This window comes from Brassica rapa, chromosome A09, assembly GCF_000309985.2.
Source record: "Brassica rapa cultivar Chiifu-401-42 chromosome A09, CAAS_Brap_v3.01, whole genome shotgun sequence".
NCBI lineage: Eukaryota > Viridiplantae > Streptophyta > Magnoliopsida > Brassicales > Brassicaceae > Brassica > Brassica rapa.
In genome coordinates, this window is record NC_024803.2 from 32,749,121 (window position 1) to 32,775,994 (window position 26,874).

The following is a 26,874-nucleotide window of genomic DNA, read 5'->3' on the forward strand; positions in this document are numbered from 1 at the left end:
TGTTTTACAAAATGATCCTTTAATTTTTTACTTAAAAAATTATAATTGAAATTATTTTTTAGTGAAAATATATTATTTACATAAATATAATTATAATTTTTATTTACATAATAGTTTGTAAATAAATATTTAGTGTAAATAATATCATAATTTTATAAAATACTAAAATAAATTGGGTTGGTTTTCAACTTTCACAAATAAAAAGTATTATTTGTAAACTTAGAAAAGAATAAATCAAGAATATTCTTTTCAGGAGAGAAAATAGAAAAATACATCGGAGACAAATTCATCTCTATTATGAAATTTCTCTATTTTAGAGAAAAAAATAAAAAAATACATTGGAGATGGTCTAAGGCATGGCTGACGTAAATGATCGACGTTGAGATTTCAGCTTTTCTGATTCTTACTATTCTAATGTTTTAATATAATTTGAATATTCCCTTTGCTTTATAATATAATGGTTTAAAATTATTTTTTGTTTCACTATATAAATTGTTTTTATATTTCAATGTAACTTTATATTTATTAGATATTGTGTTGCCAATTAAATTATATAAACTACTGTGTAATTGATTAAATTTATATATTAAATGACAGTTTTCTAAAATAATAACTTTTGAATATTTTTTCAAAAAAACATTTAACTATTACAGATTTTAATTAAAACTGGAGGATATAAGCCTCAGATAGAGTATCCACGTAGGCTAAAATAATCGGCCAATGAGAAACTATATTTTTGCCATGTCACTTCCTCTATTTGTTTTTACAAAATGATCCTTTAACTTTTTACTTAAATAATTATATTTTTTTACATAATAGTTTGTAAAGAAATATTTAGTGTAAATAATATCATAATTTTATAAAATGCTAAAATAAATTGGGCTGGTTTTCACCTTTCACAAATAAAAAATATTATTTGTAAACTTAGAAAAGAATATATCAAAAATATTCTTTTAGGAGAGAAAATATAAAAATATATCGGAGACAAATCCATCTCTATTATGAAATTCTTCTATTTTAGAAAAATAATAGAGGAATACATTGGAGATGGTCTAAGACATGGCCGACGTAGATGATCGACATTGAGATTTCAGCTTTTCTGATTTTTACTATTCTAATGTTTCAATATAATTTTAATATTCTCTTTGCTTTATAATATAATGGTTTAAAAGTATTTTTTGTTTTACTATATAAATTGTTTTTATATTTCAATGTAACTTTATATTTATTGGATATTGTGTGGCCAATTAAATTATGTAAATTATTATGTAATTGATCAAATTTATATATTAAATGACAGTTTTCTAAAGTAATAACTTTTAAATATTACAGATTTTAATTAAAACTGATTACATTTTGAAACAAATAGAGTAATCTATAAACTAACTTTATATAGATATGAAGACAAAATTGTAAAGTGGTCTCACCTTGAACTTTTCTTATTCTGTGCATTCCTAATTGAAATGTGATAATAAACATCTAATATTATATTACTCTGAATATATTAGAAATGGTCGAACAGAAAACCAATTAACGATGATGTAAGGAAGACATAAAAATGTATTTCTAATTATCACAAATATAGAATCAATTGACAACAACTTAATTATGTCCAGCGTAAGACAACCGAGAAGAGTTTCCTTACATTCTAATATTATAATATCTCACTATATTAGTGGCTAAATCAGTTTTCTCTAGCATAAATACTCACTTCATTCTTGGAGTTTAAGCTTTTCTATCTGATGATATTAGTAGTTTGATCCAAAAAAAACGATCGAACGGTACATTGTAATTGGAGAATGAAAACAAACAAAAATCAAGCGGAGACTTTTCAGGTATATGAACAAAAATTAGAAATCGCAATTCTCTGCAGTTAAAGAATAAGGCAATAAAATTGTAAAAATACAAAATAAAACAAAAAATATACAAAGAAAGAAAGATTTAGCAAAATAAAATCATAATATAATTTTCATAAATTATAGTGCTCAGTTAAACTAAAAAGTCTAAATCTACAACATACACAGTTTTATTTACATCTTTAAACCTATTATCTAATTAAAATGATTCTACAAAAAGTGCCATCACGAAGAGTTAGAAAATATATGATAAAATATAATATATAACGTTAAAATACATTATCACTTATCACTAAAAAATCATGTTAGTAGTAATAAAAATGAAATGACAACACATTTATTAAAACCATAGAATAACACGCAACAAGGTGTTATTAAATATACAAACTAAAAATTAAATATGCTCAATGAAAACATAAATAAAAATGAGGCATCATATTTGGATATATTTAAAATTATTAAATATATTATATTCTTGATAATTTTAAAATTACTTAAAAAGAAACTACATTATTAAAAAAATAATATACAAATATAACTAAAGCAATTTTGGTAACGTCAAAATAAAAAATAAATAAAAAATATATTATGTTAATAAAATAGGTTTTAGATTTTAAAGACTTATAATTCATGTAAAATTACAAAATTCAAAATTTTTTATTACAATTAATATTTTACCATTAGATATATTAAAATAATATTCTAGATCGATATCCAATTGTCAGTTTTTAACTATTACACGTAAAAAATATTATTACGTACGCTTTTTTTGAAAAGGAGGTTTTATATTTTAAGTAAGTTATTGGAGTACTTTTTCTTTTCGTGAATTTATTCGATATGAGATTTCGATCTTTTAGAATAAGATAATTTATGTTCTATACATAAATATTTTTTTTTTACATAACTCTAAAATCTCGAACTTGATTCTTCATATTTTATTAGTTAATTGTATTACATATAATAGAAATACTTACTTCCAACTAAAAATATATAAAAAATGAAATTTAAAAATTAGTTATATATAATTTAATATAAAAATTCACATACAAATAAAAATGATAAATGTAACAAATTTAAATATATTATCCGCGCGTAGTGCGGAGAAAAAATCTAGTGAGCATAATAATAATAGATCAAGCTACTCGAAGCTAAGTTAAATAATCCAGGAAATCTATACTATACTAAAAGGGGGATATAAGCCATGGAGAGGGTGTCCACATAGGATAGAAAAATCAACCAATCAGAAAACCCGAAATTGCCATGTCATCTCATTTACTTTTCGTAAAAAATAAAAAAAACAATGCGAAGGTGAGAATCGAACCCGGGTTAGTATGATATATATATAGGACAGTTACCACTAAGCCATTGAAACATTCTTGGACACATATACAAGAACCACTAAGTATATAATCACAAACTCTTATGTACATTTACAATAATATAAATTCAACTTTCAAGACTCCGATACTTTGTTTTGTAAAAAAAAAATAAGTAAGTGACTAAGCTAATATATTCTTAGAAAGTGTGAGAACGTTGACAAATATGAAAAAGCATAGATTTTTGTTTTCGTGACAAAGTTAAGAATTTTGTAAAAGTAAGTTTAACATATAAATTTTCGTGACAAATATGAAAAAGCATAGGAAACAATTAAAATATACTTCTCTAATGTCTTAATAAAATATTATTTAAGGGTGTAATAATTAAATATATTAATTCAATAAATTTTGTAATTTATAGACAAAACAATAACACAACAAATTTTGAAACATTTGTTTAACCTATCGATTTTTTTCATGAGAATCCAACTAAACAAGATAAAAAAAATAATTAGATTTACAAATATTTAATTACCATTTTATTCAATTTTGATTAATTTCAAATTGTCATAATGTATCTTTTTGAAGTTACAAATATGAAAAAGCATAGATTTTTGTACAATTTGACAAAACAACTCAAAACATATTTTTATAATGTCTTAATAAAATATTATTTAAGGATGCAATAATTAAATATATTAATTCAACAAATTTTATAATTTATAGACAAACAAATACCACAAATTTTTTTAAAACATTTGTTTAACCAATCGATTTTTTTTTTCATGAGAATCCAACTAAACAATTAGATTAACAAATATTTAATTACCATTTTATTCAATTTTGATTCATTTCAAATTGTAATAATGTATCTTTTTGAAGTTACAAAAAAAATAATGTTCTTTCTTTATTAAACTAACATTATATATAGATTCTATATACACAAAATAAATATAATATAACAACATAAGCTTGCTTTCCTAGATTCATATGAAAACTTTTTAAGTTATCCACAAAAGCAAATTAATTAAATCAATGAAATTGTTAAAATACAGCAAATTAATATATAATTTTATTTTCAATTAAATTATTTAAAAAGTGTATTTTCGTTCAAACAAAATAATAAATAAGTAAAACTGATTTGATGGTAATTTTTATGATATATATATATATATATATATATATATATAATATCAATTCTGTGAAAGAAATAGAAGTTTAATAAAAAAAATCTTAAATACAAAAACCTCTAAAAAGTAACAAAAAAACTAATAAATTAAACTATGATATCACTTAAAAGCTTCTTAGACCATATTAATAAAATATTTAAGTGATAATAATACAAATTTGATTTTTTTCCAGCAAAAGTTTATTATTAATTAGCATCAGTTATTTCAAGATGTTTAAGAAATGGTGGACAAAAAAATAGGATGGACATTAATGATATATGAACTATGAATAGTACTTTGTGAAGCAGACTTAGATAACATATCTGCATATCCATTTCCAGTCCTTTTTGATGCCTAAATTCAATTTCTTCAGAGTAGTTATTCCACAAGTAGATCATATGAGATATTGTTTTGATATGTAGATTTGTTTTTTTAATGTTAAGAAGATTGATAACTGTAAAAATGTCTCCTTCGAATATGATATGTCTATAACCGAGTCCCCAACATGAAACAAGTTTGTTTAAAAAGTAAATAATTTTATTTTTCTTATATTATATAATCAATATATATTATTTACTGATAATAAAAATATAGTTATTCTTCTATCACAAATATCTATGCAAATATGTGAATCAAGTACAACAATCAAACAACATAATGATTTTCATAAAGAAAATTTAAAAAGTATATTTATGTTATGTAGTCATATTTTATATTCTTTAAATAATGTAATACAATATTATACATTATTTTTTTTAGAATTGAGAAATACATATATCAGTTAGACAAATTAAGCGATAATTAAACAAATTTGATTTTTATTTTGTGAGCAAAAAGTTTATTATTAATTAGCATTACTTATTTCAAGATGTTTAAGAAATGATGGACAAAAAAATAGGATGGACATAAATGATATATGAACTATAAATAGTTTTTTTAAAGCTGACTTAGATAACACATATGCACATTCATTTCCAGTCTTTTTTGATGCATAAATTCAATTTCTTCAGAGCAGTTATTCCACAAAGAGATCGTATGAGATATTGTTTTGATATTCAGATTTGTTTCTTAATTGTTAAGAAGATTGATAAGTGTAAAAATGTTTCATTCGAATATGATATGTCTATAACCGAGTCCCCAACATGAGACAAGTTTGTTAAAAAGTAAATAATTTCATTTTTCTTATATTATATAATAAATATATATTATTTACTGATAATAAAAATATAGTTATTCATCTATCACAAATATCTATGCAAATATGTGAATTAAGTACAACAATCAAACAACATAATGATTTTCACAAAGAAAAAATAAAAAATATATTTATGTTATGTAGTCTTATTTTATATTCTTTAAATAATATAATACAATATTATACATTATTTTTTAGAATTGTGAAATACATATAATATATTATCCGCGCGTAGCGCGGTTAAAAAATCTAGTGTAATTAATATTATTTTATTCTTCTATGTTACAGTATTTATTAAATCGAGTATTCAAACTCAAATATGTTCACTTTGTAGTTTAGTAGTTTACCAAACATACTATTCTTTTTTCATTTAATGTTCAGTTTCTGGGAACAACAAAGTGATCGAAACCAATTACATGCCCATGCTTGAAAGCGAAACACGCTTTGGACTTTCTTTTGCTTCATCGTATATTGCCTTACTTCATTACATATAATGTTTTCATTTTAATATACAAAACAAAGTACTTAACATCAAGAAAATAATTAAAAATGTTAAAAGTTCACCAAAAAATAAAATAAAGGAATTATAAGAAATCTTAACAAATTTTGGAAGGATACACTCTATTAGACTTGTACATTAAATAATGGTACCTTTAAATATTTTATTCTAAGATTTTTCTTTGCATAATCTAACAAAGCATAGAATTTAAATACAGTATGTGGTTTCGTTGTGATAAGTCAAAGATGATATGGGTGGTCATCAAATCAACTTGGGACCTTTTTAGATAGGATGACTTACTGAAGATAGTATTGAATTTGGAAAGGCGATAACTCTTAAACTATGTTTCTTTGCGTCTATAATTTCATGTTCACAACAATAGCGGAAGAGTAAAAAACTATTCAACAAAACTAGACTTGAATTTGATGAACGTCCTCCAAGATTAATCTCTCCAATTAATGAACATTCTCACATGTTTTTTTCTCTTATGATGGGTCACTAATCTTATTGAAACAAATAATTATTTTGTGCAAGAACTCTTATACACCATAATTCTTTGCGTGTTTATATAATTCTTGTTCATAACAATAAATGTATATCAGTATATAAGTGAAACACACTAATCAACAGAACTAGACTTGAATTTGGTGAACATCCTCCAACAATCTATCCCCATTAATGGTTTCACAACTCTCTACATGTTGCAGAAACTCCATTACCACCGGGTCGGTCCAAGGAGCTCCGTTTGGAGCTCCTTCACCTGCCACCCACCCCAAATGCCCTCCTCTTGGTGTTACTATCAGCATGCAGTTAGGGTTTGCCTGTCACTTTTAGTTGTTAGATAGACTTAAAAAAACACATAACTTTTAACTGAATAAAGAGCCTTTGATCATTGTCTCTTACCTTGATGTCTTCTCGAGGGATCCCTCTATCAGGTGCAATCGGGTCGTTTGCTGCCTGAATGCAAAGCAAAGGCGTACGGACATGTTTGATCGCTTTTGAGCTGCTCGACTTGGAATAGTACTCATCTACTGTCTTGAAACAAAATGATACTGTTACATGGAAAAAAGGTTTGTTATACATCATTGCAGCTGTGTGCCCTCAAGATTCTTTATATGCAACTAACCTCGAGTTAAGCCTTCATCGAAGTCCCTAACAGTGTCAGCATTTGCAGCCATGGGAATGTTGAACCCACCTCCTATATCTTCAAAAAGAAGAGAATGTCTGCAGAAAGGGATAAACTAAAAATGTGACAATAATGACTAAACCAACCAGAAGAAACCCAAACAGAAGGAAACGAACAACTACTTGCTAAAGATTCTACGAAGAGATCTCGACAATGCCTTGTCATAAACATTGTTAAAACCCTTGTGGAAATCTTCATCCGCTATAACCAAATCAAAAGGGTTGCACAAGGAAACAGCAGCAGAGAGAGTGCAGTTATGAGACTCCTGAGCAACACAGAAGAACAAGGTAACTTTACAAAATCATCTTACATTGATCATTGGGAGGGTTACAAAAAAAGAAGAAGAAGGCTAAACCTGACCGAGATAGTTAACAAGAATGTTGCCACCAAGAGACCATCCTGCTGCATACAAGTTAGCTCTAGGGAATCTAGCACCAACATGAGCAATCACTTCACTTATGTCTCCTAAAAACGAAGCCGAGTAGAACTGCATACACACTTCAGTCTACCAACAAGAAGCTAACTCATCAATGATGAAAGAGTAGAGAAGTCAAAACCTGAGGAGTAGTAACAGGACTGTCTCCACAACCTCTGCTATTAAACACCACACAACGCCATTTCTTACTTCGAGCTCGTAACAACATGTGTCTCACATAAGAATCTTGGCTTCCTCCAGTCAAACCTGGCTGCCCATTTTTAAAAAAGATTCAATTTTTATAATCAAGATCGAGTTTTTGAATCAAGGGTTTAGAGAATGTACCAATAAGATAAGGATCGGAGACTCGGAAGGAAGGCTACTGTCGTCTCCGGCGACCCAATCAAGAGCCACGGAGCCGTTATCTTTCGTGCGGAGACACTCGCGGCGGAGTCTGACAAAAGGAACAGAGCGGTAGAACGCGGCGTAGATGGTCTCCACGTGGCGGTTAAACCCGATAAGAGGAAACGCGTCGTAAGGTTTGGAGAGTGTGTCTTTTAGAGGCGGCAGGAAACGGTCGGTTCCTCCGCCGATGACTTCGAGAGAGGCGTGGTGAAGGCGGGGCATTTCTGAAGTTTTGGGATTAACGGCGGCGAAAATGGAGAAATGGCGGCGGAGAGTGCGGGCTGAGGCTAGTGGCGGAGATGAAGCGAAGGCGAGTCTCGCCATTGCTCCGCCACGGCGTCGTTTCGGGTAGACAAAAGGAAGTGGTTTACGCTACTGCCTAAGCGGAAAGCAATGTTTGTGTGGTCGGGAAATTTGAACTGATTTTGCAGTTAAGCCCTTGAATAGTTTGTTAATACGAAAATCAACTCTTAGTTACAACAATCTTAACTATTTCAACCCTATCACGTATTTATAGCCCATAACAAAAATGGGCCCTCGACTTGTATTCTCTAGTCTTTGCAAACCTGACTTGTTTTCTTTTAACGCAATGTTTCTCTCATGGATTAACCGGGGAAACTTGTGATTTTTAATGTTCCAGCCTTCCAGGTTATAAATGGATCGGATCTGTTGACATTATGTTATGATTCCATTTTGGATTTCACCTCTAATATCATATTGGAAATGAGAGACTAATGAGTGTTTAACTATATGAGATCAATTGACAACAATTCTTCTGTAGCTTCAAATTGAGATACTCTAGAAATGTTGAAGATATCTTTGATGCCAACTTTAATTCTCTCACAGTCTCACTCTTGCTTATGTTATCTCTTTTCACTTTCTCTCTAGCATTTCTCATGTTCTCTTTGGTATCTTTAGTTTAGAGAGATAATAAAAGATACATTTTTACTCTTACCTTCGACATTGATACTTTGAATCCTTTTCCTTGGATATTTCTTATAGTATATTCTCTAGTTACCACAAACTCATTTATACATATAAATATATTGATTAAAAATATATAATTGGATAAATCTGTTATAATATTTCAATGTTTATCTTTATAAAAATATAAACCTTATTAGATAACTAGAGAATCTTATATAATAAAGTTCCATTTTGATATCTCTACTCTCGACACTATACTAAATTTACAAGCAAACCTAAACAATTTACCTTACACATCAACTCTTAACTATACTCTAGTTTGCTTGTGAATAAATCTAATTATTTGTGATGTGTAAGTTTTTGTTATACAACCTTTAACATTTATCTTGTTATTTTATCTTACGTTGTCTGGTTCTTTGCCTTCTTTGTTTTTTTGTTCTTCTATTTCTTTTATTCGTTTAATGGCTTTTATTGTAGTATCTGATTACAGATAATGGGATTTTCAAATGGAACTAACCTAATTTACCTAAATGTTGTCGCTTAAGCTAACTGTCATCAACAATATTAACAAGCTGAGGGCAAAAGCGTAAATAATGTAAAACGGACCATTACGCGGTGTTGACCAAGAAAAGCCAGAGAGGACTGAATGTAACAAGTTGCAACTTGCATCTGTATGTTGATTCCCTCTTTTGAACTGTATGAAATTGCAATTTATTAGCTCTGGATCACTTCATCCTCGTGATTAAAGTCTCAATTTGTTCATTTTTATACAGAACTATTAGATAGTGAAATCAACTGGATATATATATTTTAGCAAAAAAACAAAAACTGGATATATATAAAAAGCTGTCTAGTTACAATTTACACATCTTCTGACCAAATTACTCCTACTCTGTTATTGAACTTAACTCCACCGTAAACTTCCTCCTCCCTCTTCCGCCGCACCCTTTTCTATTCACTCTCTTAACTCTACACTCACCACCAGAGACCCTTCTCCCTTCACCTTCATGACCACAACTCCAACCGCTTTTGGTAAGCGCGGAGCTCGCTTTAACCGCCAAAGCCGCCATTTGCTCTGCTCTTAGTGGATGATTAAGCCATGTCAAAGGTAAAACGAAGTAAAGCTCTCCAGGCCGGAGATCCTCGCTGCCACCGACCGCTACAACGGCGTCGTCGAAGTCCATATCGTCGGAGTTACAAACAAAACTCGTGGGATTCTTTTGAAGAATCTGCCACACTTTCACTGGTGATGAAAACTCTTGTAACGTTCCGTCTGGTAGAATCAGCTTCGCCGTCTCTGTTCTCCGAGATTCACTTGAACTGCAAGCTCCCATTTTCGTGTAATTTTGACTCGTGAGTTCAAGAAAGTTTGTAGATAGAAAGAGAGATAGAGAAGATCTTGTTTGTGTTTTGAAGGAGATGCATGCTTCGTGGGGCTTTATATATACAATGAGTTTAACGAAAAGGAGCCTCGTGATTCGGAAACTTCAAGCAACTTTAAGTTTTTGTCGTTTATTGCTCAAAATCAGACAGAACAGCTCATGTAATCTTGTTGTCGAATCTATTTTACAACTTTACCCCTCTTGTGAGACCTATCAGCGAAAATATGAGGGTATTTCGGGAAATATGGTGGAAGAGACGTGGCGAAGAAGGAGAGAAGAAAGGAGTGAAAAGTCCAAGTGGCGAAACATGAGAGAGTGGAGACAAAGAGACAAGGCTTAGGTGGCCGGGCGTTCTATTCTCCGGCGGATGGGGTGCAACTGCAACGAAGCTGAGCATCACGTGAAGGCAACAGAGACTTAAGCATGAGTGGGGCCAAGCTGAGTCGGGTCGGGTTCGGTCCCATTTAGATTCATTCGGTTTCGTGGGTCACCTAACGAGAGATTCGGGTCTTTAAACTCTATGTACGTGCATCACATTATTTTTTTTTAATTTAAATTTTCGTATGAACATGCATCAATAATGCCATTCAACTCGAAATTATTGAGTGTCTATCTACACGGTATTACGGCCCACAACGCTGCATCGAATTTTCTTGTGTTGTTATAATTGTAACATAAGTACAATGTTACATTTTTAAATGTTTTGATTAGGATCGATTTGTTGAAGAATATCGCTTTCCGTTGGACCCCTTACAGAAAATAATTGTTTTGTAGTTTCCAAAGTCGGATACAATATATTAAATTTCGTAGGCTTCAATTATATGAAGTTATGAACCTCTATCATTATATTTTCCGCTGAATGAACCTTTATTATTCCCTATCACTTTTAATACCTTTTCACCCAAAAAGAACTCTGTTTTGATTAACATTATTGTTTAAAATTATAAAGGAGTTTGATCTGTTGTCTGAGATTAGGATCACTTATTCACCCACGTATCCGACGAACTATTTTTTTTTAGTTTGTGCGTCTTATAATTGAAAGATAATAAAAGCGATTTTGTCCGATTTCTCCTGCTTTTTTGCATATGATGAAGAGGAACTAGCTAGTCTCGATTCGCACAGATACACTACAATAATCTTTGTTTTGCACTATTATTAAATAAAACACATCTTGGCTGACCGTTACTATAACGTTATATAACCATCACGATAAGGTATGTTGTAGGATGCCAAAATTGACGTTTGATATTGTATGTTGTAACTGTAAAATTCCAAAATTGACGTTTGATAAATTGATGTATATTTTCCCTCTAAGATTTAAGTAATAATATATCATTGTACACATTTTACATAGTACAAATGGGGATAAATTGATATAATAATGCATGACGAGTGCCTGTTAGTCATGTGTATATATATGGCTTATATAAATTACTGAATATAAATTTAAATATGATAGATAAAAAACATGTGAAAACCTATACTATGAATTTAAAAAATTTGGTCAAATAAAATGAGGTAAGGGATAAAAAATATGATACCATGTGAGGTAAGATCTTCCCAACAGAGAGAATAGTAAGAATCTCTAGCGTCAATACAAAAACTACCATCTCCTGATACTTGGTGGGTGAACGGTACCGTATGTAGTAATTTAATGTAAAGTGGGTATTTACATTAATTGTAATATCATTAAGAAAATGGAACCATTATCATTAATATGAGATTTTAAAGATGTATTCGGTCTGAAATTATCCAGAGTGTTATGTGCGATCCACGCCAATAGATTTGGCTTAATTTATTTGCTAAAAAAGCCTGTAGGATTGTTTATGACATTTGTCTCAATATTCAAAGACAAATACAGACGAACTTATTCATTATCCACACAGTAATTAATACAATGAAGAGTATTGGGGAAAACAATAGCACGATATAAATCACAAATATATTATCTTGAGGGTATTAAGATTAAACTATATAAACAAGATGATTTAGACAAGAAAAAAAAAGATCACATTCCATAAGAAACAGTTAGCAGTTTAACCTGGAAGTAAAAACAAAAAGAAAAGTCCAACATGCACACGGTACACATACCTAAACATCTCAAAAACCTCTTTTTTTTTTTTTTGAACTTTCAAAAACCTCTTTAACCCTAGTAGAATGGAGATCTATATGGAGTCCCTTTCCTCCTATGTTTTCTCTTCACAATAGGTTCAAAAACATCTTCTGAATTCTCCTTTCTCTTCACAACATCGTCTAAACTCCCCATCATCTCATCGAGTTGTGATCCAAGAGTGTTCCTAAGCTGTTACAAATTAACAGTTATAGTGTTAAAATATTTACACAGACCAACAAATTAATTTGTCGAGTTATAATTGTAAAAGAAAAGAAAAAAAAAATCAGAAATGGAAATAGAAATAACATGTACCTGCATTCTATAGAACAGAAAGCAGAAGAAGCCGTTTCAAAATCCCAGCCACAGACTTTGCATCTATGTGAAACATTGTTTCTAAAACGATGAACATCATTCTCACATCTCTGATTAATCAAAACTATCCAAGACCGGTTCACAGAAAACATATGTATCCCAGATATGTCCATATATGATATGTGAAGTCTTTCCTTACGCCTGTCTGGTTTGAACATCTAAATGCCTGTGATTTCAAAGCCCAATAATCATAATTAAAGCTTGTTTTCATGTCAAAAGAGACTGAAATTTTGATTAAGTGGTTCCATCGACGAATGTGGGAATGTAATAATAGAGAAGAAGTTTTTTTATATAATGATTAAGGAAGAATATTGTTTACTTGAATGATAAGATGGTCTTGTGATCGTTCTTTTTGAAGCAGACATTGCAAATAGGAGGAATCATACAATCGCTACAGAAGTAACGTCGCTGTTCTTTGATGTGTTGATCGCATACTTCATGGAATAGTCTCGACTTCACCATCTGAATTAGCCATGGAAATCTTCTGATGCCAGCTCTGAACTTCAAAATTTTCTTTCATGCTTTTCGCCATACTTTAGAAGTTCTTTTAAACTGGAAGCAAATTCAATTTTTAGTGTAATTTGTTTCGGGATCGTCGTGTTGTTTACACTTTTAAAGAGTAAATTAATGGAGTTGTAGTAGAGAAGTTAGGGTTTGTGGATCTTTTAGTCTCAAATCGAAACTAATGTTTCCTTTTATCTTGTTCAATACAGTTCCTTTTTTGCTTTTTTCCAAACAAAAAAATGGGAAACTTTTTATTTGCTTGACCGCAAGTAATTTCTAAGTATGCTAAGAAGCAGAAGCATAAGCAGAAGCAATCGTAGAACCAATAAATATTGGTCAAACCGTTGATTGATGGAAACGAGAGAGAGTACATAAATAGTGTAGTACCTATCGGCGATGTGATGGAGGAGAGAATCAGTACAGAAACCAAATGTCAATTTACTCGAACTGCAAGAAAATGTTCCAAGTACGTACGCCAATGTCAATCTAAACCAAACCCCCTGGCTACGGTACCGTATATAGCAATTTGAGGTAATTAAAGTGGGTATATATCTACAGTTTAGTATGATTAATAAAATGGATCATTATCATTAATATGAGATGTGTAAGATGTATTCAGGAATTTTTTTTTTCTTTTCTCTTTTTACTACAATTTGGTGTATTCAGGAATATTCTGACTTGAAATTATCCAGAGAGTTATGGGCGGTCCCACGCCAATAGAATTTGCTTAACGTTTTGGCTAAAAATAGCCTATAGTTTATGGCATTTGTTTCAATATTTGGAGACAAACAAAGACTAAATAACTTGCTCAATTACTCATGCGCATGCACAGTAATACAGTGAAGATTATTGGGGAAAACAATAGCATGGTATATATATATCACAACTATATTATCTTGAGGGTATTAAGATTAAACTATACAAACATGATTTAGAAAAAAAAAAATCACATTCCATAGAAACAATTATCAGTTTAATCTGGAAGTAAAAACAAAAGGAAAAGTCCAACAAGCACAAGCTACACATATTTAAATCTCAAAACCTCTTAAACCCTCACATATGTATGAAACTCCTTTAGGAGTTTAAATCCTAGTAGAATGGAGATCTGTATGGAGTCCCTTTCCTCCTATGTTTTCTCTTCATAATGGGTCCAGACGTACACATCTTCTGAATTCTCCTTTCTCTTCACAACGGGTTCATCAACATCATCTGAACTCTCCATCATGTCATCGAGTTGTGATCCAAGAACGCTCCTAAACTATCAAATATTAACAAATAGTGTTAACATATTTACACAACGCAACAAATTTGTGGAGTTGCAATTGTAAGAGAAAAGTGAAAAAAAAACAGAAATAATTTACCATAATAATTTACCTTGCATTCTACAGAACAGAAAGCAGAAGAAGCAGTTTCAAAAGCCCATCCACAGACTTTGCATCTATGTGAAACATTGTTTCTAAAACAATGAACGTCACTCTCACATCTCTGATTAATAAAAACTATCCAAGACCGGTTCACAGAAAACATATGTATCCCAGATATGTCCATATAGTTTGATATGAAGTCTTTCCTTACTCCTGTCTGGTTTGAACATCTAAATGCCTGCGATTTCAAACCCCAATAATCATAATTAAAGCTTGTTTTCGTGTCAAAAGAGACCAGTTAACAGATTTACTTAACAAAAAAATAAGTTTTTAAAATAAAAATATTAAGGAGGAATATTGTTTACTTGGATGATAAGATGGTCTTTGTGATCGTTCTTTTTAAAGCAGACATTGCAAAAAGGAGGAATCATACAATCGCAACAGAAGTAACGTCGTTGTTCTTTGATGTGTTGATCGCATAATTCATGGAATAGTCTCGACTTCACCATCTGAATTAGCCATGGAAATCTTCTGATGCAGCTTTGAACTTCAAAAATCTCTTTCATACTTTCCACCATAATAGTTTTTTTTCTATCGGAAGCAAATTCAATATAGTGCGATATGTTTTTGAATCGGGGACTTCTACTTTTACACTTTTATAGAGCAGATAGAATAGTCAAGAAAGATTAGGGTTTATAGTTCTTTTTTTTTTGTTAAGGTTCGGGTTTATCTTTCACTTCTAAATAAAAGCAAACGCTTCCTTTTTAGTTTTGCTCAATAAGAAATATCCTTTTAATGTTTTCCCACACAAAAAAAATATGGAAGTTTTTTGTTTGAGAAAAATAAATAATGGAAAACGTTTTTAAGATATGTGATAATAGTTCAAAGTCGCCAACTTTCAACAGTAAGTTGATACAACAACAATCATCATAACTTTCCAGAAACGAAATTTTGCAAGTATCTATCTGGTTGTTCAAGATCTTAAGAACATTGAAAAGTACTAATATCACATCTATAACCAAAACATATCATGAGGACCAGAGGTTGGGTCACCTGGGCGTCTCAAAACTCTGATTCTCTCCGCGCAAAGCTTCTCTAGGTCCCCAACAAGGTCAAGTCTCCAACACTCGCGTAAATCGAGATGTTCCAGGTGAAGACAGCCGTCGAGAATAGCTTGCAAGCCCGTGTTGCTCATATATGGGTTCCCAGAAAGTTGGAGATTGCGTAGTTTCGGCATGCTTTCAGCAATCGCTATGGCAAACTCATCATCACTATAACTAAGCACAGGGTAGTTTAGCTTCAATGTCTTAATTAAGATTTGGACAAGACTTGCCTACAGCTTTCAGAATCTCCTCTTCAAATGAGCAGTATGAAATGTCTAGTTCTTCAAGAAACGGAAGTTTCCCAGCTGCTTGGAGAAGCCCATCGTTTATTTCATGACACATTGCGATTCTTAGGGTTCTCAGGTTCCTTGAGCTGCAAGTAATTGTTCTAACTTCTAAGTACACCAAGAAACATATATAGCCATCGTAGAATCAATCGAAACTATGTACCTATCGGCAATGTGATTCAGGAGAGAATCAGTACAGAAATACCAAATGTCAATCTCAACCAAACCGCCCTGGCTACGGTCGACAGCGTTGCGACACATGGCCACGTGACGAGACCTGGTCAAAGAGTCCATGAATCCCAAGTCGTTGTGCATATTAATCTTCCGCCACATCGAAGGTTCTTCACAGACGCTATGCCACGATTTGCACACTTTCTGAGCCTTTTCCAGTATATCCACCGTGCCAAGACGGCTCAGTATCGACCATGTTAATTCCGGCGGAAGCCCCGCCCAGTCTCTGTATCGTCCGTCTTTCGTCATCGCCGGGAAGCAAGAACGAGGATGTTAGGAATTCAATCCAACTTGTGCTTATGGAACTCAACGATCAATTTGATAACAAACTCTGTTCTTGGTTTTATTAACTTTAAAGGTTTCTTTAGAACACAATATAGATCACAAGACAACTCTTATGCAAATAGCAAAGCCTAACTTGTTCTTTCTATATCTTGTATTCTGTGTATATTCGGATAATCCTAAAAGCTATGACTACCTCCCTATTTATAGTCCCCAGACTTTCCTATTACTAATTGCCTTAGCAATTTAGTTTAACCGACATGATAACGTGAAAAGGAAAACTAACGTCTTTCCTTTATTGTGCAGGTATAGCTTATTGGGCTGAGATTGAGTTTGGCCCATATTCTCACAATCTCCACCTTGTGGCCCAACTCACTTCACCTCTTCTCGTTTCTTCCTCGACGAGATCGCAGACGCACCAAAACAATGGCTTGAGCTCTTCCTGTGCGATTTTGATGATCCGATCCGGTGAAGGCTTTGCCAAGTTTCTTCTCCGGTCTGTCGCCAAGAGCCTCCTTATGCTACTCGTCATTTTGATGTTACATCTGCTCCTCGAAACGGTGATGATGCTTCTCGATAAAACTCCTTCATCGTAGCTTCGATGTAGCTCGTACGCCGCTACCTCTTCTTTCACTCGTCTTCGATTCCTTTGAGATTAACTCCAAATCCTTTTAGCTCTCTCCCTTTCCTCAAATCGCCTGATCATCAACTACTCCTATATGGTAAGAGACCCGTAATCACCTTTTAAAAGAAGCTCGCGAGTTCTTCTTTTCCTTGATGATTGACGAATCTTTGTCTCTCCTGTTGTAGGTGATGAATGATTTGCTTAACCCCTGAGTTTGCTTGAAATGGTAATATAAGTCTCTGTATCATGTGGTCTCTTAGAAGCTTTCCTAATTGCTCTTTACACCTGTCTCCCTTCAGCTCTTGATAAAGTTACTGTCTTTATGCTAGTTGTTTAAGACTGTGTCTTATGAACAATATCTTGCTTCTGTTTCAGCCGAGATACTCGTCTCCCTTCAGCCTCCTAGCTGTTTAAGACGTTCTCTCCGGGTAGTCGTCAATGTTTCTTCATTGAGCTTTGTCATCCGTTCCTCATACCTTTTCTTCAGCTTCTCCACCTTGAGCTAAAGATCCCTATGCCTCGCCTCTCCTTCCCACAGGTAACGTATCCCTAAACTTTTAAGTTTATTCATTGTTGCTAAGAAGTAACCGGAGCACTAACTCAATACTTCTTCTTTGGCGAGATTGCTACAATGACGTTACCTGTGGCGCCTAGCTCTTTTAGGCGACGTTCAAGAGATCACAACAGTGATCAAATTTAGGCCCGGGTAAGGCTTTCGTTAAGAAATCTGCTGGATTCTTACTAGTATGGATCTTAGATAGGTGAACCTTGCCTTCTGCTACAACGTCTCTGATGAAATGGTATTTAGTGTCTATGTGTTTAGTTCTTTCGTGATGAACATGATTCTTTGCTAGGGCTATAGCACTTTGTGAATCACAGTGAATCTTAACACTTTCTTGTTCAAAACCTAACTCTGCACATATTCTTCTCAACCAAATGGCTTCTTTCGCGGCTGCGGTAAGAGCCATGTACTCTGCTTCAGTTGTCGAAAGAGCTACCACGTCTTGTAAGCTCGATTTCCAACTCACTGTGTTACCCCAAACTTGAAACACGAATCCTGTAACTGATCTCCTTCGGTCGAGGTCAGTTGCATAATCAGAGTCACAAAATCCTTCAATACTAAACTTTGAGTGCTTAGTAAACGTGAGACTTCTTCTTGTAGCACCTTTTAGATATCGTAGAACCCATTTTACGGCTGACCAATGTTCTCTTCCTGGTTCTGACATGAAACGGCTTACGAGTCCTACCGCGAAGCCCAGATCAGGTCTTGAACCAACCATAGCGTACATGAGACTACCAACCGCACTTGCATACGGTATGTTCTCCATGTGCCTTCCTTCTTCTTCCTTTTGGTCTTTAGTAAGACTTTTCAGTTTGAACTGAGTTGAGGTTGGCGTAGTCACTTCCTTAGCTTCAGACATTCCAAACGATTTTAGAACTTTCTCCAAGTAGTTCTCTTGCGATAATACTAAAGTTCCCTTTGTTCTGTCTCTTATGATATCCATTCCCAATATCCTTGAAGCTTTTCCTAAGTCTTTCATCTCAAACTCTTTATTCAAACTCTCCTTGACACGTCTGATTTCTTGTTTATCTCCAGAAGCTATGAGCATGTCGTCGACGTATAGAAGTAGGTACACGGCTTGTTCTGAGTTCACGTTTCTCATGTAAACACATGGGTCTTCTTTGCTTCTTATAAACTGTTGGCTTTTCATGAAACAATCAAACTTGAGATTCCACTGCCTTGGAGATTGTTTCAAACCATATAATGACTTCTTTAATAAGCATACTTTATTTTCATCTCCTTTCTTTATGAATCCTTCTGGTTGATTCATTAGAATTCTTTCTTCCAAGTCTCCATGAAGAAAAGCTGTTTTAACGTCCATCTGCTCTAGATCATAATCTTTATTGACCACGAGAGATAACATCAATCTGATCGACACATGCTTCACTACAGGTGAAAACACTTCATTGTAGTCGATCCCCTCTTTTTGAGAAAATCCCTGCGCCACCAATCTCCCTTTATACCTCGGTTCTTCAACTCCGGGTATTCCAGGCTTTAACTTGAAGATCCACTTGCTGCCTATGACTTTCGCATTCTCAGGTCTTTCAATGAGTGTCCAAGTACGAGCTCTTTGAAGAGAATCCATCTCCTCTCCTGCAGCATTCTTCCAAAACTTGCTTTTCTTGCTCATCACGGCTTCCTTATAAGACTTTGGCTCATCGATTTCAATCTCTTCAGAGACAGCTAAAGCATAAGCTGCGAAGTCAGAATCTTCAAACCTAGAAGGTGGCTTGATCGTCCTTCTAACTCTATCTCGTGCAAGCATATAACCCTCGAGCTCCGGTTCTGCTTCTGAGTCTTTATCTTCTTCTACAGAACTGGTTTCTTCTGAGCTTTCTGATTCTTCTGTTTCAGTAGCTCCACCTTGAACCAATGGTTCTTCAGTTGTAGTCGTAGGTAGTGTAGGGCCATCAATTAGGTTTTCCTTAAACGTCACTTTCTTTTTCTTCTTTTCTAAATCTACATCTTCTCGCTGGGTCACCGTGTGTTTAAACATCTCTTCTTCATTAAACACTACGTTCCTACTAGTGACACATATTCTCTCTTCAGACAGCCACACTCGATAGCCTTTTACCCCGAAAGGGTAACCTACGAAGACGCCTTTTACGGCCCTAGGACTTGTCTTTCCCTGAATCTTATGAACATAGGCAGAGCAGCCGAAACTCCTTAAGTGATTCAACTCAGGTTTTACACCTGACCATACTTCTTCTGGTAAACGGTAATCAATGGCAGAACTTGGTGATCGGTTAACAATGTAGACCGCTGTTGATGCAGCTTCAGCCCAGAAGTCTTCGCCTAATCCAGATTCTGCGAGCATGCATCTCACCTTCTCCATGATTGTCCTGTTCATTCTTTCAGACACACCGTTTTGTTGTGGCGTGTATGGACAAGTCTTGTGTCTTTTGATACCAGAATCTTTGCATAGTTTGTCAAACTGTTTATTGCAAAACTCTAACCCGTTGTCTGTTCTAAGACACTTGATTTTCTTCCCTGTGCTGTTCTCCACGGCTTCCTTCCATTCTTTGAATTTGCTGAAAGCTTCATCTTTAGATTTTAGGAAATAAATCCAAACCTTTCGAGAATAATCATCTATGAAGCTTATAAAGTACTTGCATCCCCCTAGACTCTCAGGGCTTGATGGCGCGCCCCATAGATCAGAATGTATGTACTCCAAAACGCCTTTTGAAGTATGTTTAGCCGTTGGAAAACTTTGTTTGTGAGACTTTCCTAGAACACAGGTCTCACAAAACTCTAGTTTATCCACTTCTTTATTAGACAAGTAACCATCTTTCACGAGCACATTCAGATTCTTTAAGCTCATATGTAGGGATGTCAATTGGGTTCTCCCGTCCCGTCCCGTCCCGTACCGCTGCGGGTTCGTCTTCGGGCGGGATACGGCGGGCCTGTCCCGCGCGGGATGCGGTCTTGAAAATAGCTGCCCAATCCCGTACCGCAATTTTTACAGGCCTTCGCGGGCCGTCCCGCGGGATATCGAATATTGCTCTGTTTTTATTTTTCCTGCACAACAAACATAAACAAGAATGAGTTTCTGCATGAAGAAACAACAAACAAGAATGACTTGATCATAGCAAAGTCTCTTTCATTCACGAAGGTTGTGTTACACTAGTTTTATATATTCACGAAGAGCTATTGAGAATAATCTTTCAGCTGATATGAATGATTGCACCATTCTGTTAGACGTGAATCCATAAAGAAAAAGAAAAAAAAAACTAATCTTTTGCTTCACTTGTCCTATTTGTAACGTTTTCTTTATCGTTGTGTTGGTATATATTTCATTGCAACATGTTATATGCGTATATTATCTAAATGTTAGAACATGAACTCAAACATCAAGCCAAAATAAAAAAAAAACATAACATGAACCCGTAGGTCAACTTCATACAGCTCTTGTTGCTGACTTGATAATAGCAAAATCTCTTTCATGTTATCTTAACCAAAACACCAATGTGATAAAGCAAAACACAAGAAATCCCATATTTTAATAAAGCAAAACACCAAATCAATATAAAGCAAAACACCAAATCAAACTTGATCATCTTCATCTTCCCCATTGAAGATAGACTCAAATGATGGTAATTTCTCTTCTTCACCATCACCATCGATTTCTTCATCTGCAAATATCAGAAACTTCTTTTACTAAGGATAATGGATAATGATAATTTTAAAAAAAATTATAATGTGAGTTATTTACCATGTGCGTAAGATTCGTATCCCTTGATCCAATTTCTAGTGCATATCAGAGCTTGTACATTTTTTGGGAGTAGACGGCTTCTATATTTATTCAGAACTCGCGATCCAATACTGAAGGAGGACTCCGAAGCCACTGTTGTGATTGGAATACTTAGCAGATCACATGCCATTGCAGCCAAGTCACCATACCGATGCGCATTATCTTTCCACCAATCGAGGATGTCCAAGCTCTGAAAATTAGTAATGTCCAAAGGTGGTTCTTCAAGATAAGCTTCTAGAGGTGTCTTTCCACTCACAATGCCACTGGTTTTGCGAAATGCAAAGAAATTCTAAGAAAGTTTTTTCAAAAAAAAATATTAGAGAGGAAAAAAAAAACAGAAAATAAAAAAAATTGAAAAACACTCACATTGTAGTTCACAAACAGTCCCATTGACCCTGCCGCACATGCTTTTTGCGAAGCAGTCTCACGTGGCTCAGTGGAAGGTGAGTTATTCTTGGATTTTTTGTCGTATGACTCAAACAAAATACTCAGCTTGTCACGCAGATTCTTCACCTTTGCATCACGGGTACTCATGTCAAGTTTCCCTAAACAACATTCAACAATTGAAAGCTTAAACCGTGGATCGAAGACTGCTGCCATTGCAAAAACACCACTGACTTCATCCCAATATTTGTCGAACTTCTCTTTCATCGGTGGAACCATGTATCTAACAGTCTCATCTTCGCTTTCCTCATTTTTCCGAAGCCAATCATGGATCATCCAAACCTGATAGAAATACAAGTTTGCAGTCGGGTAATTCGAACCAGACATCAAGCTTGTGATCACAGCAAAAGGACCCAAAAAATTGCAAATATTATCTGCTCTAGTCCATTCCTCAGCTGTGGGCGCCGTTTTATAACCCTTCTTATCAAATGCCTCCAACTTAACAAATGCTTTACGATACTTGATGGCTCTTTCAAGCATATAGTAAGTGGAGTTCCATCTTGTCGGTACGTCCAGTATTAGCCATCCACTTTCTACTACACCCGCAGCATCCACGCATTTTTGGAACAACTGTTCACGCGTTTCCGATCCTAATACATACTTAACACTGTCTCTTACTTTCTGCAAAGAGTCTCCAATAACCTTCAGCCCATCTTGCACTATGAGGTTAAGTATGTGAGCTGCACATCTCACATGAAAAAACTCTCCTCCACACAACAAATCATCATTCAAATTCAGCTGCGATTTCACAATATCCTGCATCGAGTCATTACTTGAAGCATTATCTAATGTGACTGAGAACACCTTTTTTTCAATTCCCCACTCTTTCAGTGATTCAAGGAGCTGAAGCGCAACATTCATACCGGTATGTGGTGGTGGTAGAGCACAGAACGTCAGGATTTTGCTGTTCAACTTCCAATTCCGATCAATGTAATGTGCAGTCACACACATGTATCCTTCCCGTTTCAATGATGTCCATAAGTCAGATGTGAATGACACTCGTCCAGGAAGACTCCCTAATTCTCTCTTGAGTGTTTCTCTCTCACTTTCATATAATCGATACACATCTGCTCTTGCTGTGTTTCGACAAATGGTTTGGACATCAGCATTCAAATACGTCCATGTGTCTCTAACTTTTTGATACTCCACGTACGAGTAAGGTAGATCATGCTGGACTTTTGTCTTAGCTACCATCTGCCTAAACACAATATGATCATACTTGCGAGATATTACTTTCCCCTCGGTATTGAGTTGTTGCTGCCCTCCCGTACTCCTTGGATACATTTTACATCTCCGCCGATGTCTTCTCAACCCACTTGTTCCATGCGAGTGAGAATACCATGCATACTCATTCTTGCAATGATTGCACACAGCTTTCAAATCTCCATTGGGTTTTTCAACCACCGTGAAATCCTTCCAGACGTCTGATCTTTGCCTATTCTCCATATCCTCCAAAGCGTTTTCAGCCTCGTCCAACTCATCTTCTTCCAGTTCATCATCAAAATCTGGTATCTCCTCAATCTTTTTCTTATTCTTTTGCGATTGAGTAAACACAGCAGGCTGCTGCGAGTGGCGAGACTCGACCCTTTTCTTTTGGGAGTGAGGCACTGGCTTTCTTCTCCCACCACGAATCACAGATTTTATAGGAACAGACTTCTTCTTACTACACGCCTGTGCGGACGAGCCAATACCTCCATCTAAAGTGGATTGGAGCATGGGTTTCCTAGAGGCTGTTCCATAACTGGTCTTTCTGCGAGGCTTGGTTGTTTCGGTTGGTGGAGTGATTTCAACATCAGAATCGTCAGTATCATCAGTAAGACTGATAAGCTTTCTTTTCCTTCCTTGCTTCTTTCTGTCAGCACTACTTACACCACCTTCTGCGAACTGATCATCGACCTCCTCCAATGCAGCAAGCGTAGCCATAACTTGATGAGTTCCCAAGTCCACAGTATTTGGTGGGGAGTACTTCGGATCAAACGTGAACTGTTCTTCTGAGTCGCTTATTGATCCCATTCTCTCTCAAGGTTTTCTGTCGTAGTTTGTTTTTTCGAAAATTCTATTTTGAAACCTAAGTTACGGCTGCCTAAGATACGTGTGTAGGGTTTTTAAAATATTAACAATTATTTAAATTAAGTTTTGTTTAAATTATAAGGTAACTAAACGTGAGAATGGGTTTCTCTATTAAACGTGAGAGTTTCACACAACACAAAAGTACAGCGAAAGAACTACATTCATTCATCATCCACAACAATTATAAGATTACAAAAAGTCTCTCTATCTTCTTCAGATCAGAGTATCTCATCTCTCTCTTCTTTGCTGCTGCTTGCAGTGCCGTTTTCACGAGTATACGTGCAATCCCTGCAAAAGGACTTGTGAATCCTTTGATTCCTCTTCCTCTCTCTTCTTCTCAGCTTCGTTGATTCAAGAACTAAGCAACCTTCCAAATTAAATCACAAGCAATGAGAAACAAATTTAAACCAAGAACTAAGCAACGACATCAAACCAAGAACTAAGCAACGACAACAAATTTAAACCAAGTTCACAAGTCAGAGATGGACCGGTATAGCATACATTCAACATCTAAAGTCTAAAACAATGCACACAGGGGAAGTAAGAGAGTTTGTGAACGTACAGGCTTGTGATTTTCTGGCTTGTTGAATATCAGACCTGAGGATCATCGAAGGCAATCCCTTTCCTCGTTCCCTGCGCTGCTGCCTCTTCCACCTCTCTCAGCTTAACAAGCCTCTGTTTCAGCTCCTGCAACGAGAACCAACCTTCTTCTCTGGGTGCAAGGAGGCAACATCTCTTCCAAAATAAACAACAATATTATTGATCCTATATATAAGCCCGTGCAAATCCTATGACAATGTCAATGTCTAGTTGCCATTAAAATGAAATGGCACTAATAGCGTGAGCATGGTGAGTGAAGTTTCCTACGATATATCAACACCCTTAGGTAATAAAACAAAACATCTTAATCATCACCTCAGCAATGCCAATGACTACACGTGAAAGAAACATATAGCTTCGTTGTGGACTTTGCTTATCTAATCTGATATGTCTAGAAAATATAAATTAAATTGACAGATTAAAGAAGAGAAAAGAAAACCATTTTTGTTACTAATGAAAACCAGTCTATAAAGGAAATGATGAGACGGTTTTGTTACCACTGGTGGCTTGTTTGACATGTTCATCAGGCTCAGTGTCAACGATGAGAGTTTGCAAAATCTCAAAACCGTAAGCAGACATTGCCTTCTCGAGCTCCTCTTCAACAGCTTTGGCAATTTCATTCTTCTGCTCAAACAGACAAGTAATAGTTAACAATAAAACCATCAAAGTTTCTAATAGAACAGCTCATATAGTTTCAAACATCAAGCCACAATGAAAAACAGAACATGAACTAAACATCAATTAAAATCGACTAAAACCGAAGCTAAGCTAAGCACAATCACACTCACATCAAGAACAATGACTTAATATCAGATTAAGAATCATCATGTTTCAATGGACCATTTTATCATTTACGAAGTACACATGCAGAAATTGTAATCAAAATATAAAGTCTATAATTCATGAGAAGAAGAAATTTAATACCTTTTGGTGGAACGAAAAGGAAGAGAAGCTCCTCTGCTGCAGATTGAACACGATGTGGTCACCAGAAGCATTGTCGCATGTCGGACATCTAACGGCCATTGTCGGAGCTCAATCTCTTCCTGCGGCCATCATCGGAGCTCCATCTCTTCCCACGGCCATCGTCGGAGCTCCATCTCTTCCCACGGCCAGAGCTCCATCGCTTCCCACGGCCATCGTCGTCATCGCTTCCCACGGCCATCATCGTCATCGCTTCCCACAGCCATCGTCGTCATCTCTCATTCTCTCTCTTTCGTTTTGTTTTCAGGTGACGAAAGCAACTGAAGCTTCTAGCGGTTCATCTGGGCTATCCCGCGGTTCATCTGGGCCATCCCGCTTTTAACCCGGTACCGTGCAAGCCCCATCCCGCAAAGCCCGCTTTTTTGCGGGTCATAAATTCCTAGGCCCAAACCCGCCCCGCACCAAACCCTTTTGGGCCAGGCCCGCGGTCCAATACCCAGTTTGCCATCCCTACTCATATGTCCCAGACGTGAGTGCCATATTTTTGTCTTGTCAGTTTCTGCCCTTGACACATTCGCTTCTTCTTTCATAACTGTTCCTTGCAAGTAATACAATCCTTCATGGTACTTACCGGATAAAATCTCTTTCCCATCTTTGAAGAAACGTATTAAGAAGTTTTCTCCTTCGTATTTGCAACCTGCTCGTTCTAGCATCCCGTAGGATATTAGATTCCTGCTCATATTAGGCATATATCTTACATCTGTAAGAATAACCACGGTTCCGTCGGGTCTCACGATCCTTATCTTGCCAATCCCTTTGACGTCGCAGTGAGTGTTGTTTGCCATCAAAACTTTTCCTCCTTGAAATTCGACTAGGTCAAATAGAACGTCTTTATTGGGTGTCATATGGAAAGAACAACCAGAATCCATGACCCATTCTGAACCGGCGTCGTGTGTACTAACTGTTAGTACAAATGGCTGCTTAGGCTCTTCAGCTACATTAGCAGCTTTATGCGTTTTCTTTTCTGGACATTCTCGCTTCCAATGTCCTTCCTTCCCGCATGTCCAGCATCCTTTGTTGTTCTTATCGTATCTAGGCTTTGATTTAGATCGCCCGTGCCTGCTTTTAGATCTGCCTTTACCGTTTCTGTTTCCTCCTTTATTAAATGATCTTCCCCTGTCTTCCACGTATAGTCCTTCATCTTGTGATTTTGAAAGCTTTCCACTTTCAAGTAACTCTCGTTCCTTAGACCTTGCGGCACCTGTCACTTCATTGATCTTGAGAGTGTCTCTGCC

The 26,874-nt window shown here is 35.0% G+C and overlaps 5 protein-coding genes, 1 long non-coding RNA gene and 1 pseudogene across 7 annotated transcripts; all 7 read right to left on the reverse strand.

Moving 5' to 3' along the window:
• Nucleotides 1–65: 65 nt before the first annotated feature.
• LOC117128563 lies at nt 66–2,291 on the reverse strand. The gene is made up of 2 exons (XR_004451926.1): nt 894–2,291; nt 66–188 (listed from the first exon to the last, which is right to left on the reverse strand). It is a non-coding gene; the product is annotated as an uncharacterized LOC117128563 (long non-coding RNA).
• A 4,248-nt stretch (nt 2,292–6,539) lies between these two features.
• LOC103840994 (embryogenesis-associated protein EMB8) lies at nt 6,540–8,436 on the reverse strand. Its single transcript, XM_009117505.3, has 7 exons — nt 7,982–8,436; nt 7,779–7,907; nt 7,577–7,708; nt 7,344–7,486; nt 7,162–7,259; nt 6,939–7,087; nt 6,540–6,856 (listed from the first exon to the last, which is right to left on the reverse strand). The coding sequence occupies exons 1-7, from the start codon at nt 8,363–8,365 to the stop codon at nt 6,668–6,670; spliced, it is 1,224 nt and encodes a 407-aa protein (XP_009115753.1). The 5' UTR covers nt 8,366–8,436; the 3' UTR covers nt 6,540–6,667.
• A 1,278-nt stretch (nt 8,437–9,714) lies between these two features.
• Nucleotides 9,715–10,550, reverse strand: LOC103840996. Its single transcript, XM_009117506.3, has one exon. It carries the CDS (start codon nt 10,300–10,302, stop codon nt 9,856–9,858), a length of 447 nt encoding a protein of 148 aa, XP_009115754.2. The 5' UTR covers nt 10,303–10,550; the 3' UTR covers nt 9,715–9,855.
• Nucleotides 10,551–10,970: 420 nt separating this feature from the next.
• Nucleotides 10,971–13,053, reverse strand: LOC103840997 (uncharacterized protein At3g50808). The gene is made up of 2 exons (XM_018654733.2): nt 12,770–13,053; nt 10,971–12,647 (listed from the first exon to the last, which is right to left on the reverse strand). The coding sequence occupies exons 1-2, from the start codon at nt 12,991–12,993 to the stop codon at nt 12,500–12,502; spliced, it is 372 nt and encodes a 123-aa protein (XP_018510249.2). The 5' UTR covers nt 12,994–13,053; the 3' UTR covers nt 10,971–12,499.
• A 201-nt stretch (nt 13,054–13,254) lies between these two features.
• LOC103840998 lies at nt 13,255–15,335 on the reverse strand. The gene is made up of 3 exons (XM_018654716.2): nt 15,069–15,335; nt 14,714–14,941; nt 13,255–14,597 (listed from the first exon to the last, which is right to left on the reverse strand). The coding sequence occupies exons 1-3, from the start codon at nt 15,279–15,281 to the stop codon at nt 14,466–14,468; spliced, it is 573 nt and encodes a 190-aa protein (XP_018510232.2). The 5' UTR covers nt 15,282–15,335; the 3' UTR covers nt 13,255–14,465.
• LOC103840999 lies at nt 13,255–17,328 on the reverse strand (annotated as a pseudogene).
• Nucleotides 17,329–20,617: 3,289 nt separating this feature from the next.
• LOC103857021 lies at nt 20,618–25,949 on the reverse strand. Of its 2 annotated transcripts, XR_004451864.1 has the most exons (4): nt 25,583–25,947; nt 25,156–25,282; nt 24,621–24,793; nt 24,142–24,425 (listed from the first exon to the last, which is right to left on the reverse strand). XR_004451864.1 is itself a non-coding variant. In XM_033281222.1 (3 exons), the coding sequence occupies exons 1-3, from the start codon at nt 25,679–25,681 to the stop codon at nt 20,753–20,755; spliced, it is 285 nt and encodes a 94-aa protein (XP_033137113.1). In that variant the 5' UTR covers nt 25,682–25,949; the 3' UTR covers nt 20,618–20,752. The 2 variants fall into 2 exon arrangements, 1 of the variants encoding a protein (XP_033137113.1); XM_033281222.1 differs by lacking the exons at nt 24,142–24,425; nt 24,621–24,793 and adding an exon at nt 20,618–20,811 and having other exon boundaries at nt 25,583–25,949.
• Nucleotides 25,950–26,874: the final 925 nt, after the last annotated feature.

What these genes read in the sequence shown, in the direction of transcription:
- LOC103840996 (XM_009117506.3), bottom strand. Translation starts at nt 10,302, where the DNA reads ATGGGAGCTTGCAGTTCAAGTGAATCTCGGAGAACAGAGACGGCGAAG.
- LOC103840998 (XM_018654716.2), bottom strand. Translation starts at nt 15,281, where the DNA reads ATGGTGGAAAGTATGAAAGAGATTTTTGAAGTTCAAAGCTGCATCAGA. An exon ending in AAGACCATCTTATCATCCAA is followed by an intron (nt 14,942 to 15,068) that starts GTAAACAATATT and finishes TTGAAATCGCAG; the next exon opens with GCATTTAGATGTTCAAACCA. An exon ending in TCTGTTCTGTAGAATGCAAG is followed by an intron (nt 14,598 to 14,713) that starts GTAAATTATTAT and finishes AATATTTGATAG; the next exon opens with TTTAGGAGCGTTCTTGGATC.
- LOC103840994 (XM_009117505.3), bottom strand. Translation starts at nt 8,365, where the DNA reads ATGGCGAGACTCGCCTTCGCTTCATCTCCGCCACTAGCCTCAGCCCGC. An exon ending in GTCCTGTTACTACTCCTCAG is followed by an intron (nt 7,709 to 7,778) that starts GTTTTGACTTCT and finishes GTGTGTATGCAG; the next exon opens with TTCTACTCGGCTTCGTTTTT. An exon ending in TTGTTAACTATCTCGGTCAG is followed by an intron (nt 7,487 to 7,576) that starts GTTTAGCCTTCT and finishes TGTGTTGCTCAG; the next exon opens with GAGTCTCATAACTGCACTCT.
- LOC103857021 (XM_033281222.1), bottom strand. Translation starts at nt 25,681, where the DNA reads ATGGCCGTTAGATGTCCGACATGCGACAATGCTTCTGGTGACCACATC. An exon ending in CCTTTTCGTTCCACCAAAAG is followed by an intron (nt 25,283 to 25,582) that starts GTATTAAATTTC and finishes CTGTTTGAGCAG; the next exon opens with AAGAATGAAATTGCCAAAGC. An exon ending in TGTCAAACAAGCCACCAGTG is followed by an intron (nt 20,812 to 25,155) that starts GTAACAAAACCG and finishes TTTGTTGTGCAG; the next exon opens with GAAAAATAAAAACAGAGCAA.
- LOC103840997 (XM_018654733.2), bottom strand. Translation starts at nt 12,993, where the DNA reads ATGTTCAAACCAGACAGGCGTAAGGAAAGACTTCACATATCATATATG. An exon ending in TCTATAGAATGCAGGTACAT is followed by an intron (nt 12,648 to 12,769) that starts GTTATTTCTATT and finishes GTAACAGCTTAG; the next exon opens with GAACACTCTTGGATCACAAC.